The 14,181-nt window shown below is 36.9% G+C and overlaps 1 protein-coding gene across 1 annotated transcript; it reads left to right on the forward strand.

Annotated features, from left to right (window-relative positions):
* The first annotated feature begins 10,838 nt into the window (after positions 1-10,838).
* Positions 10,839-12,358, forward strand: LOC121875776. Its single transcript, XM_042380467.1, has one exon. The coding sequence runs from the start codon at positions 11,069-11,071 to the stop codon at positions 11,864-11,866; it is 798 nt and encodes a 265-aa protein (XP_042236401.1). The 5' UTR covers positions 10,839-11,068; the 3' UTR covers positions 11,867-12,358.
* Positions 12,359-14,181: the final 1,823 nt, after the last annotated feature.

Raw genomic sequence — 14,181 nt, forward strand, 5'->3', positions numbered from 1 at the left:
AATTAATCAACGGTGATAATGAGTTACTGACAACAATAAGACCAAAAATACACCTGGATATCATACAACAGGTGAGCTAAAAGTCTATGATTAGTCCACATTTTCTTACAAGTTACCTAACATGATAAAACATCACTTCCGTTTTGTGTTTGTATTTTGTAAACTTTGCACACGGAAATGAAAGTAATTATTATACAGTGAGTTCTGCTATAACGGGTGTTTTGATAATGCGAATTTGCTCTAAAGCGATTTATGAATAGAGGAACGATATATGTATAACGCAAACGCTTGTTTGCTATAACCGGAATTTGGCTTACTAGTTCTCCATTTTTGTGGTATTAACTGTGAATATGGTAAAGAAGAATATCTCTAAGAAGCGTTCTGGTGATCGAATTCCCGGTGATGATCGTAAAAGAAAGGCTATAACACTTGAAGAGAAGCTAGATGTTATCAACCTCAAAATCACCCTTCTCCCCCATCAAGTTATATTCATATTTTTCAAGGTAAAATGTTACATATACTGTATGATTTCATTATTAGATATGAATGTAACATTTATTTAGACTGTGCTATTCTTTGTGTTAGGCTAACTACTAATTTCTTTTCGATTTCAAGCAGTTATCTGCACCTAACCCTATTTTCTCCATAAGCCCCGTTATTTCTATTACGCTGTTTTCTATAACACGATATTTTGCAAGAACACAACTATAGCGTTATAGCAGAACTGACTGTACTTTGATATAATATTGACTTTCTTAGTGTTGTATATAATTATGACATTAGATGTGTGTTCATGTACAGTTGCGGACAAAATTCCCAGGACAGTTGTCAATATCTGGCATCTACTTCAGGGTTATAAACTGTATTTGATTAATTTATGTCTAATAGCGCTGCTTATCATTACATATTATGTCGGAATCACAAAATGGATAAAATACTCCTTAATGCAAATAGAATTAGAGGAAGTATGTTAGAATTCCAATCTCTCTCACCTAAGGATCCTCAAGTATTCAGGGAATTATGTCCGCAACTGTACGTAAATTTATCATATATGACTCAATGTGTTCTGTAAGGAATTATATAACAACTGACGTCCTGTGTCATGTGTATTGTTAGGTGGAGTTCCACTTTTATTTAGTAGTTTTCATGTTCTTTAAGCCACTTATTTGGTAACATTACGATAAGAATAAGAAAACATTTTCGAAAAGAATATTGAAAAACCTCAGACGTTATTTTGTAACACATAATAGTTCTTAGAGGGCCATTTGTATGTAATGAGCATGCACAAATGTGTAGATTATTTAGTCAACACGGTTAGCACCAGAAAAAAAAATGAAATTGAACACGAAAATGGAAGTTAGGTGAGGTTAGGTATGTTAGATTAAATTAGGTCAGGTCAGGTTCTATACATTTTCGCTTCCATCTTCGTGTTCAGGGTAATGATATTAGTCTCTCAACAAATTTTGGTTTAATTCTGAAATGGACGGTAACATAGTCAAGGAAAGGCTGTGAAGGAAGATACAGAAAGCTTAATTGTTAATTGTTGGGGATTCTCAAGAAAGGTAACAAGATCGAGCATTCTGTACTAAAGACAAAAATAGGATGAGTGTGTGTTTGCCAGGAGCTGGGGTGGGTGATATATTAGACAGGATGGACAATACCGTGTCTGATATTGGGAACAAACCCATTATCTGCCTCAGTGCAGAAGACAATGACATTGGCCAATGTAGGAATGAGGAGCTCCTTGATAAGTTGAAGGCCTAGAATGGGACTTGGCACCAATTGGTTGTCAAGGGCAGTTGGTGTCATTGGTCCTCCTGACAGACATTGCAAGTCACTATCAGTTACATCCATTGACAACTGGGACAACTTCTACGGAAGAAAGGACTTTTATGCTAGGGATGGGGTACATTTATCTAGGGATGGGGTGGCATCCCTGGCTGGCTCTCTCGAGAGGGCAGTTCAAAAGATTTCGAAGTCTTTAAACCACGAGGGAAACATGTGAGCACGGGAGTCGAGGAGACTGGAGTGGGCACGGGTAAACAAAACGAAAGGTTACAGAGAAATCGTGCAAAGAATAATGATAAAGCTAAATTAGGCAGAGAGTTCAAACCTAAATGCGACAGTGAGAGGATTCAGATCACGACTAACTTATATGTGTACTATGCAAACAGTATAAGTATGAGAAATAAAATGGATAAAATCATGGTGTTGGTATGTACCGAAAAATATTGATATAATAGCATTCACCGAAACATGGATAAACGTGGACTCACGTGAGTTACCTATCGTATACCAAATTAAAGGTCAGGGATAATTTGAAGAGTGAAATCAATGAGGAAATAAAAATTGAACTGAATGTTCAAGTTCTACTTGGCTCCTGACGGCTCAAAGAAACACAGTTTACTAAGAGAGGTCTATACAGTGGTGCAGCAGAAAACAATCAGTCTCACAGGGTAATACACATGATTACGAGAACTCGTGCTATATAATCTAACTACTCACACATCCAACTTCATTCACACAGCCAGGCTGCAGCACTCATGCACACGTTAATCACGTCACTAGAGGGCAGCACTCGTGCACACACTCATTCACGCCATACATAGGAGTAATGTACAAACCTCCTAATCTCGATGGAGTTAATGAGCAACATATTTGAAATGAAATGTGCAGGGCATCCAGATATAGCAAAGTCTGTATAGTAGGAGACTTTAACTTTAGTCAAATAGACGGACCGACCTTAAGGCTAACTCTGAATCAGAGGATTTTCTTGAAAGAGTACAGGACTGGTTCCTAAGTCAATATAGAGCCGACCCCCACCCCCTCCCGTCCCGTCCCGGGGTAAATAATATACAAGATTTAGTTCTGTCAAACAGAGAAAACCTCATTAGCAATGTCGATGTAGGGGACGAACTAGCTGACAGCGATCACGAAGATGCGAGAGTCAACGGAGTACTCAATGTCAGTCGCAAGGAAAATCCCATTAAAGTCCCAGATAGCAGAAGGGCAAATTTTGATGGGTTAAAAAGGAAGCTGAGAGAAGGGGTATTACGTTTGGGGGTGAATTACATGATCTCACAAGAGGTAGTAAATAACGTGACCTCACACACTATACCCACACAGTCCAGAAATGTGATTAGTGTTCATACAAAGGAGTGTTAGTTACAAGACTAGCGAGGTCATCCTAAAACTATATCTTGCTCTTGTGAGACCTCACTTGGATTACGCAGTTCAGTTCTGGTCACCGTACTACAGAAAGAATATCGAATCCCTGAAAGCATACAGAGGAGGAGAAGGACAAGATTAATACCGGGCATTAGGAACCTTGAGTATAGAGACAGATTAAAGCAACTGAATTTGCACTCCTTCCAGAGACGTAGAGTGAGGGGCGATATGACTGAGATGTATAAATGGAAGTCAGGGTTAAACAAAGGTGATATAGCAAAGGTACTAAAACCATACAGCCAAGAGCGAACTCATAGAATTGGTTTTAATTTAGACAAAATTAAATTTAGGCGCGAGATAGGTAAACACTGGTTTGGAAATAAGAGTAGTGGATGAGTGGAATAAGTTACTTAACATCATCGTTAGGAGGACAAGCAGAATTTTATAAAAAGAAGGACCGCTGTCCTAACTAATTCTTCCTCTAGTAAATCCTTCTGGTCCTTAACCAAAAACATCTGTAACAACTTCTGCACTCCTTCTTTTCCTCCTCTCTTCCAACCTGATAACTCTATAGCCAACTCTCCCCCTGACAAAGCCAATCTCTTTGGCACCTTATTCTCCTCTAATTCCAACTTAGACGATTCACACTCTATCCCTCCTACCCCTGCTCCTCCTACTTAACCTATGCACTTTCCTATAATCTCAACTCGCAGGGTTGCCAGTGTGTTATCCAGGTTGGATGTGAGTAAGGCGCATGGACCGGATGGAATACCCCCTCGTGTTCTGAGGGAGTGTGCTGAAGCTCTGGCCCCTGTGCTTGCTCGCCTCTTTTGCCTCTGCCTCAAAACCCAAACTTTTCCTTCTTCTTGGAAGCACGCCTCGGTTCAGCCCATCCCGAAGAAGGGTGACCATTCTAATCCCTCTAACTATCGCCCCATTGCCCTAACTTCATACCTCTCTAAGATTTTCGAAACTATCTCGAACTCCCATTTTCTCCGTCACCTTGAACGCCATTCTCTTTTGTCGGATCACCAGTATGGCTTTCGCCAGGCGAGATCTGCTGGTGATCTGCTCTCCTATTGCACCCATCATTGGTCATCCTCTCTTAGGGATTATGGGGAAACTTTCGTCGTGGCTCTTGACATCTCCAAAGCATTTGACAGGGTATGGCACAAGCCTTTGCTTTCTAAACTTCCCTCTTTTGGTTTCTCTCCCCCCTTTGTTTTCTAATCTCTAGCTTCCTTGAGAGCCGATCCATGGTAGTTGTTGTCGAGGGATTGATCTCTCGCTCTTTCTCTACCAATATTGGTGTTCCACAGGGTTCTGTTCTTTCACCTACTCTTTTCCTTCTTTTTATCAATGATTTACTTCACACTACAACTTATTCTATCCATTGTTACGCTGATGATTCTACTCTTCACTCTTCTTCACATTTTCCCCTTCCTCCTAACTCTCAAACTAGACCTGTTTCTAGAGCTGATATCATTACTTCTATCAATGCGGATCTATGCAGCATCTCTGAATGGGGAGGTACAAACTTGGTTAAATTCAATAGTAATAAAACTCAGTATTTACCAATTACACTTTCTAAATTAGATGATCTCTCACCAATTACATTTCAGGATGCTATCATTCTGCCAAATTCTGAAATAAATATGCTAAGCCTCACCATTTCCTCCAATATGTCCTGGAAATCACACATCCTTAATATAGATAAAGCTGCCTCCCGTAAGTTGGGAATGCTGTACAGATGCCGTAGCTACTTCACTCCTGAGCAGTTGCTCCAAGTATATAAGAGTTTCATATCTGGGGTGGCTCTTCTTCCTTCCAACTGTTAGATAGGGTGGAATCAAAGGCATTTCGTCTTATTAACTCTCCTCCTTTAGTCGACAGTCTCTCTTCCCTTTCTCTTCGCCGCAATGTTGCTTCACTCTCTCTCTTTTACAGGTACTTTAACGGGCAATGTTCGGTGGATTTGGCATCCTGTGTACCGCCGGCAAGGCCGTGGGCTCGCAACACACATCTTGCCCGCAGTGCCCGCCGTTTCTCTGTGGATGTCGGTCACACGAGAATGGCCCGTTATAGTACCTCCTTCTTACCTCACACAGCCAAACTGCAAAATGCTCTGCCTTCTTCTGTTTCCACACTTATACAATCCGTCTCACTTTAAAAAGCTGGTTTTCCGGCATCTTCGTGTGTAGATTAACACAGTATAACCTTTTTCTTCTCTATTTTCAATTTCTTTCTATTCCTATTTTTTTCGCCCCCTAGGCCGGTTGTGGATCGTTTGACCTGTGCCTGGGTGGGCTAATTCCCGTAAAAAAACAGAAAAAAAAATCAATAGCTGAATATCCCAACAATAGTTGAATATCCTAATAAGAGCTGAACATCCCAACGATAGTTGAACACCCTAACAATCGCAGAATATCCCATCAATAGCTCAACATCCCGATAATAGTTCATTCAAAAGTTAACAAATATCAATCGAGCACTATGACAACCTCCATATAAGTAAAATATAGCTGGAGATATTTTGTTATGAAACAATGAAACCAAGGTGATTACAAATTAATTATCTACCCTTAATATTAAAAGGTAGAAATAAATTACCGGTAACGCACTCACGTATTATTCCATAGTATCGTAAAGTTAGTTACGTGGAAAAAAAAAAAAAAAAAATTATATATATATATATATATATATATATATATATATATATATATATATATATATATATATATATATATATATATATATATATATATATATATATATATATATATATATATATATATATATATATACACACACGTTTGTTAAAAATAGTCTCAGTATCGTGGGCGAGGTACAATTGCGTGGGTATATAGCCTGAGAATATGATTGAGAGATTTCACTCCTTACATATGACGCCAAAACACGTCAAATAGAGTATTATAGAGGAAAAAATGGCAGCCTTACATGTGGCTGTCTGTCTTAGTGCTCTTACCTATTATTTTCCTATATTTGGCATCATTTTACTTCAATGGGTCCATCCTCCTCGGTGTTATTGTCCAGTGATTGAGATTATCACACACATGCAAAACTTAAAAATGTAAAGTGTGTGGTCAGACATATGGCCACACACTCGAACACTATGTCCTCGACTATGTGAAGATAGAACCTTTTAGGGACAGGTCCAAGCACACTGTTAGTGAAATGGCACAACACTTTATCTCTAATGGCAAGATAGTTGACATATTAAGATTGTATCCACTTTTTTGCACCCAGTAGCTATATCATGTCCTATGTATAGAACCAAACACGAAATGTGCTAGAATACCTTTCCCGCAAAGGTGAATAACAAATGTGTGCGGCCAGGCATATTGCCTCACACTGCTGTACTCACGCAGTTGCGAATAAGTTATCCATTATGTACAGAACTGTACAAAGAAATTATTTGAAATACTCTGTAAAATTCAATGCAATAATATCCTGACCACGGGGTTAGTTATACAGACCCTTTGTGAACTCTACTCTGTCATATTTTTGCGCTACCGCTCACAGGATGAGTATTGGGTACACAATAAACTAGCCGCTGTAAGTGGCAAAATAAAAAATTATATATATATATATATATATATATATATATATATATATATATATATATATATATATATATATATATATATATATATATAGCCTGTAGAGAAAATCCGGCTAACCAACCACATTAAAATACATCTCATAAGCCTTGTATTGAAAGTTCATATATTTTGAATAATAATAATAATAATAATAATAATAATAATAATAATAATAATAATAATAATAATACAATAATAATAATAATAATAATAATAATAATAATAATAATAATAATAATAATAATAATAATAATAATAATAATAATAATAATAAACAGAAACTAAATATAAATATAAATTCAAAGGGCACACGTGAAGCTAAACAATTGCCGACTCTGACCTCAACAAAGCGTCACACGTGGGTGTTTTAAACTATATTATGCTTCTTCCTACGTTAGTATCTGTTGCTCGGGGCGCCGGGGTTTTATCAATATATTTAGAGAGTAATATAGAGAGTGAAACAAAGGTATACTCGTAAAACTCTCTCTCTCTCTCTCTCTCTCTCTCTCTCTCTCTCTCTCTCTCTCTCTCTCTCTCTTCTCCCTGTGTTCTCTCTCTCTTTTCTCGTCGTATTATCTATTTTTTTGCCGATTCTTTCTCTCTCTCCCCAGCCTCTAGAACACCCAACAATTATATCAAGCAAAATCAATGAATCCCGAAACATCACACGTATACAGTACAGTCGTAACCCAGCCATAGTCACTCTTAGGTATTACTTATGTATGCAATGAACCCCTTCACGGCGGGGACAACACTTCTAAGGTTTCATTTGGCTTACGTCAGACGATTTTATTCAGCACAGAGGGGATGAGGGAGATAATTTAACCTAGTTTTTTTTTGAGAATTAAGGGCCATGGCCACAAAAGTCAATACGTTAATAAGCTCTCTTTAATTGGTTGTTAAATGAGAGGTTCTAGTTCAATTTTAACGTTGTGTTGGATTTTTGTTTTATGCTGATTGAGATAGTTTGTAAATCCTTGGATCTCCAGTTACGAAGGAAATATAACGTATAAAACCTTTGACAGTTCGAGTTCTGGACAATAGGTCGGAGGATGGGAGAATTCCGTTTTTTGAAGTCTGCGAAACGAGTAAGTTTTTGGATTGTGTCTTCACCTGTTGTGCCGTGGGTGAAATTTACCTGGATAATTATATTATTATTATTTGTATTATTATTGTTGTTGTTATTGTTATTGTTATTATTAGTATTAGTAGTATTGTTGTTGTAGTTCTTGTTTCTTTGTTATTATTATTATTATTAGTTGTAGTATTATTATTATTATCATTATTATTTTTACACGACGGCAAAACATATATTTTATTATTTTTACCAATACTGTCATTACAGTAAATATGCAGTATGTAATACAATTTATATGAATAAAAAACTCTTCTATTTGCACAGGTATAATACATTATTGGAATATCATACAATACCAATAATCTAAGGAAATAAAGTGAGTCGTATTTATATATAAGTAACAAATGATGAAAACGACAGTATATACCCTGTATAATCGATATAAATTATTTTTGCGTTATACGAGAGGATATTATAGATGTAAAATATGGAATTAGAACTTAGAATAAAAGTCCAAATAATATATATCAAAACGAGAGAAGTACACTTTAGATGTCTTCTGACGTCTTATAGCCCCCAATAAAACCCTTTAAAGATAAAGCCAAGACGCCACTGAAAACTGGACTATAGTTTTATTATGTTTCTATCTATTTAGTCTAAGGCTCGACTTCAACTTAATCTTTACCAAGCCCATTTTTTCTCACTTCACTGGTTGTCAGGTAGATAGGTAAGTCCTTAACTACAAAGCGTCCCGTTAGGTGGAGGTCTCACAGTCGTCAACCAACCACGTGATTACTATACACATTAAAATTTTTCACTGACTCATTTCGTGGGTAAATTTAGACTCCAATTCACTCAGTCAAGTTCCATCATTAGCAGCGAGGGAAGGGTGGACATGCACGACTAAAAAGAAGAAATTACACGGTGTTATTTTCTGTAATCAAACGCGTTCATGTGCGTAGTCTCTTGCTGACGTCATGGCGGGGTGGAGGTCACCATGGCAACGACAGAAGCCTGACGCTGTGTGGGGTGACTCCAAGCGCCTGTGGTCATCCAGGCAGCGGCGACAGCTTCCTGATTTTGTTGAACACTAGGACGAATAACGTTTAGTTACTGTATTGTCTTGTAAAACAAAAATACCCTTTGATAAATTAGGAGCTGAAATAATCCTCATATTATTTCCAGGATCAGAAAAAAATTCCAACATTCTCTAATAATTTAATATATTTTCTCAACGTACATATGATAATAAAATTCGAATATTTATCGATTTTTTTTGTGGTGAAGAGGGGGGGGGGGTTAATCTTGCATTGCTTTGTTTTTATAATTCTTTCATATCGAATTGAGAACAAATATAGCGCATTTCTCCTGTACAGTAGTTCACTCAGGACAAGACAACACAGGCGAGAGTGAAATATTATTTGAACTATACTTTGAAATTAGGAGAATACTCTTTATCTATTTTATTAGTCGATATGCGCGAGTCCATTAATTATCATATCTTAAAAACTGAGTACGACGACTAACCCGTTGAGTACAATGTCTTAATTCATCGTATAAGATATTTCAACCCTTTGAATACGATTACCTATCCCTTTGAGTACCAATATTACACTCAAGGTGTTAAATCATTGTACTCAAGTGGTCAAACACAAAATTTCAACCATGCAACAGAAATGTATAAAAAAAACAGTGAATTTCTGGAAAATAAGTAAATATAATGAATAACTGAAAAAAAAACAGTGAATAACAATACTAAAATTTCATATATATTCAAAAAAATAATTCTGCGTTCTATCATTTTGGCTGTGTTTACTAGACCCAGAGGAGACCGACATCTTTTAACAAGGGATCTGGTAACAGTTGATGACAGACGTGGATGGTCAACAACTCCCCCCAAACGAACGAGAGGTCCTCATCAATCTCTATAACAAAGGGGTCAGGTACAGCACTATGGCAATATGGCACCCACGATGCCGTCGTGCCAGACTCAGCGTGGGATCATAGTAATTAATTATGGATGTATCAATATAATTATTTCAGAGTAATCAATAATATAAACACTAAAATACAAGAATAGGCAATTTATCGGTTACAATGCCGGTATAGTAATATATATATATATATATATATATATATATATATATATATATATATATATATATATATATATATATATATATATATATATATATATATATATATCAATAATAAAATGCTAGTATAGTTAATATATCGATTATAATATGTGTATAATCAATATATCAAATAAGATGTCGGTATAATCAATATATGTCTACTATACTTCATATTTTATTTTCCTGATTTATTTTATACGTATATTTTTTCCTCATTGTTTCCCCAGACTCGCTGATATCCGACGTTGGCATTAATGCTGTACATGGCAGTAAAAACAGGGGATTTAGAGGGGACAGATGCCCTCGTCATCCCTCGACCGAGAAAACATCAACATTGTTTGTCCCACCAACTTTCTATTTTTAACCCAGCGCTCTACTCCGTCATTCTGGGGATCATAGGATAAGCCTCCCTGTTGGTCCAGCCTGGCAGTGGGATACTATAAGATATGGATATAGATAAGGTAAGGCAGGATTTATGTACTGTATTATTCATACTTACATACATACATAAAAACATACATACAGACACACATATACAGTATAAAAAATAATAATTCTCTTGATAATAATTGTGAAAAGACTTTCTCTACATAACATCAACTGATTTTATTATTAGCAGTTTTGAGATAATTACATCATTTGGTTTCGGATATAGAGAATCGTTCTTCTTGATATTGCAGATAAAGTTTAAGGAAAATAGCAGCAGTATTCTGTAGGAGTCACGTACACTAAGCTTGCACATGTGCTCTCTCGCTCTCCTTCCAACCCTGGTTGCCAGAACTGGAAAACAACACGCCACAGTCCTGCCAACTCTCGCACTTTGGCAGCACACGCAGGCGGTGTGGAGACTTGGGAATGTATTTAAGAGGGACGTCGATCTCATTCTATTACACTTGGGCTCAGGACGTCGGTGGTGCTTGAATACTGGTGCTCTAGCTGCTACTGCTGCTGCTGACATCACTAATAATTCATATTATGTGGACAGTCTGAAGTTGTGACGATAGTAAAGATTTAGTTCAAGTACGCTTCCCAATTATCAGTGATACATTACTTCAGTGACAATGGCGACTGGTAAAAAAGGATTGAACACGAGGAGCACGACCTACCCTACTCACGATACGACGAAGAACAAACTTAGGTTCTCTTTAAGGAGGATGAACAGTTTTGACTGCAGTTACGACGACCCTTGTCTCCTGGAGGAGGACAAGAGCGCGAGGGAGGTTTCAGCGGAGGGTCGAGCGAGGACATGTTACTTCCAGTACGCACACACCTCCACCGCCTCCTCGGCTCCTGGACATAAGTTGTTGAGGTTCTCTGATGAATGCTGGTGTGGTCCTACACCCGAGCAAAGATATATTTCTCCGCTCAAGTCCAAGCAAAGATTGAACTCCAAGTACAGCACAGTTGGCAACGTAGAAAAACTGGTGGACTGGCAGCGGCAGTCACCTGACAGACACAGTGTCAGTCCCTCCAACAGTCAGGACGCTGGCCAACGACACAGCCGCTCGACAGAAAGACGCACTGGTAAAACTGGCTCTATACTGGAACGAAGAAAACAGTTCTGCTCCTCTGTCAGCCTACCACCACTGTCAAAGTCGCCACCAGAACCAGTCTCCACAGTGAACAACAGCAACACACCAGCGCCATCAACCACAGTTTCCACGGAGGGTCGCAGGCGTCGGTCACAATTCAGGAGGGCGTGGTCACTGTTCTCTCTTTCATGCGATAAAGATGTTCAGCGAAGGGAGAAGTCACCTCCGCAGCGGATCCTACGGCCGCCCACCCGTCGTACCTACCGTCGAGGAGTGTCCGGCCTGCCAATCCAGTGCTCCACAAACACATTAGGTCTTGCGTATTAAAACTAATGTAAGGAGGGCCTTGAATGGCCCGTGATAGTGGACTTAATATGTTTATAAAAGCTCCATCACTCCTTTGTTAAAGTTATCAGAATTATCATCACATAGTTAAGATTCAACAAATACCAGATATTAATTAAATTTAACCTTGATTCTGATAACAAGTAAACACATTACTACAGACCAGACCTTTGTTTTTATTACTACATTGAATGTATCATCACATCAACTATATAATGCAACCATTTATATAATATGAGTAAACTGTACAAAAATTATGTTCGCATTCTGTAAATCTCAGAAAGTTATCACATATGCTGTTCCAAAGATATATCTCCCTTTATTAATGGTTAACGACCAAACAGACAAACGTTCATCTATTCATTAAAAAAAAAACTTTTATCTTTCTATGCTAAAAGATGTTTCCTATATCCTTGCTACGGAAAGTGGCTTTGTATATTTTTATGTTCATATAAAATATATATAATTATATCACTTATGCTTTTCTTTCTCCAATGCCTTAACTGATCCATTACAGATAAGAGAAAACTATCATATTGTCTTGGAATATACAACTGTACTTTGTATGCCAGTGTGAGTTATTCAATATGTGTGTGTACGTGTGTATGTGTGTATGTGCGTTATAATAATAATAATAATAATAATAATAATAATAATAATAATAATTAATAATTAATAATAATAATAATAATAATAATAATAATAATAATAATAATAATAATAATAATAATAATAAATAATAATAATAATCATAATAATAATCATAATAATAATAATAATTATAATAATAATAATAATAATAAACGGTTTTTGACAAGTACAGCAGCCATAAGCTGACAATATACAAATGACATAGTGGTACATATATAGCATATAATGACTACGGGGAAAGTCATTTTACAAGGAATATCAGCACATTTACATTGGAAAGGAGACTGCCCATTTGGGCCGGTGTGGATACAGTACACTTTACAGTATACTAAGCCTTCGGTACACAAGGAGGCAACATGGCCGGCACTGCTCTCGACCGCCTTCACTTCCCCAAGTTGTAAACTTAGACACCCATTTATAGCTGGGTGAACTAGGAGCTAGGCACCCATTTATAGCTGGGTGAACTAGGAGCTAAGCACCCATTTATAGCTGGGTGAACTAGGAGCGCCCGGGAATCGAACTACCGACCCCCGGAACAGGATGCGAGCGCTGTCTGTATCCACAGTTAGAGTACAAAAGTTAAAGTCGGCAAAAACTGAACACACAAGTTATCAACGAGTTATTGCTGTGTGTGTGTGTGTGTTTAGCTTGTTTGTATATTTCGTGTGTATGTGCGTGTTTATATTTTACAGGTAAGTGTGCGTTTGTGTATTTATCTACCCATATCTATCCTCAACTACCTACCTACTGTATGTCTATCACTCCATGGATCTTGTGTTATAGTGAGATCCGAGGCTACGGTGAGTACGGTCAGGTGAAAATATCCAAGTGCTAATAGATTGGAATTTTCAGTAACAAGCAACTACTGTCTGGTGTAAATAACCTGACGGGGGAGGGGGGGCTGTATTTCATCACAGCTATATAAATACAAATGCATATTTAAAATATTATTTATTATTCGTATATCTGAAATGATATTATTTTTAATTAAAATTTCATAGACTGATTTCGGTTCCAAATAAAAAAAATGAAACAGAATTAATCTTTCATTTGAACATCAACAGAAAATAGCTTATGTAACTATTGTTTCTTCCTCTTTAGATAATTAATTCGTAAAATAATAAGGTCAATAGGAGATCTTTCATAACTCCCTAACTTGTTTTTAAGGTAAAAATAACAAAAAAATCTCGTCATAAAAAATACTTCGTTTTAAATTTTTTTGGGTGTTTATGACGTACAGTAATAGTTATTATGTAAGTATTAATGAATATGAGTGCACATAATAATAATAATAATAATAATAATAATAATAATAATAATAATAATAATAATAATAATAATAATAATAATAATAATAAAAATAATAATTACCAGAAATACCATACATTTACTTATAATTTGCTTCCTCTTCATCCCAGGAACATTGTGTTACGTGACCAACTACACTGTTTCACCTCTCCTCACCACACTACTGGACTGAGAGTTCAGGGAAGTACTTCTGGGCTTTTGTTTCCTGGTAACTACGACGTACAACAGGCAGGAAACTCTTAGCTTTGCCTGAATTGTGTTCCAACTACACGGGCGATTAATTTGCATTCTGAGTTACCAGTGAATACGGCAAATAGAGAGAGGCGGGGAGAATGGGG

Source organism: Homarus americanus, unplaced genomic scaffold (assembly GCF_018991925.1).
Source record: "Homarus americanus isolate GMGI-L3 unplaced genomic scaffold, GMGI_Hamer_2.0 scaffold22250, whole genome shotgun sequence".
Taxonomy (NCBI): domain Eukaryota; kingdom Metazoa; phylum Arthropoda; class Malacostraca; order Decapoda; family Nephropidae; genus Homarus; species Homarus americanus.

Excerpts from the sequence above, each read along its gene's own strand:
- LOC121875776 (XM_042380467.1), top strand. The coding sequence starts at position 11,069 with ATGGCGACTGGTAAAAAAGGATTGAACACGAGGAGCACGACCTACCCT.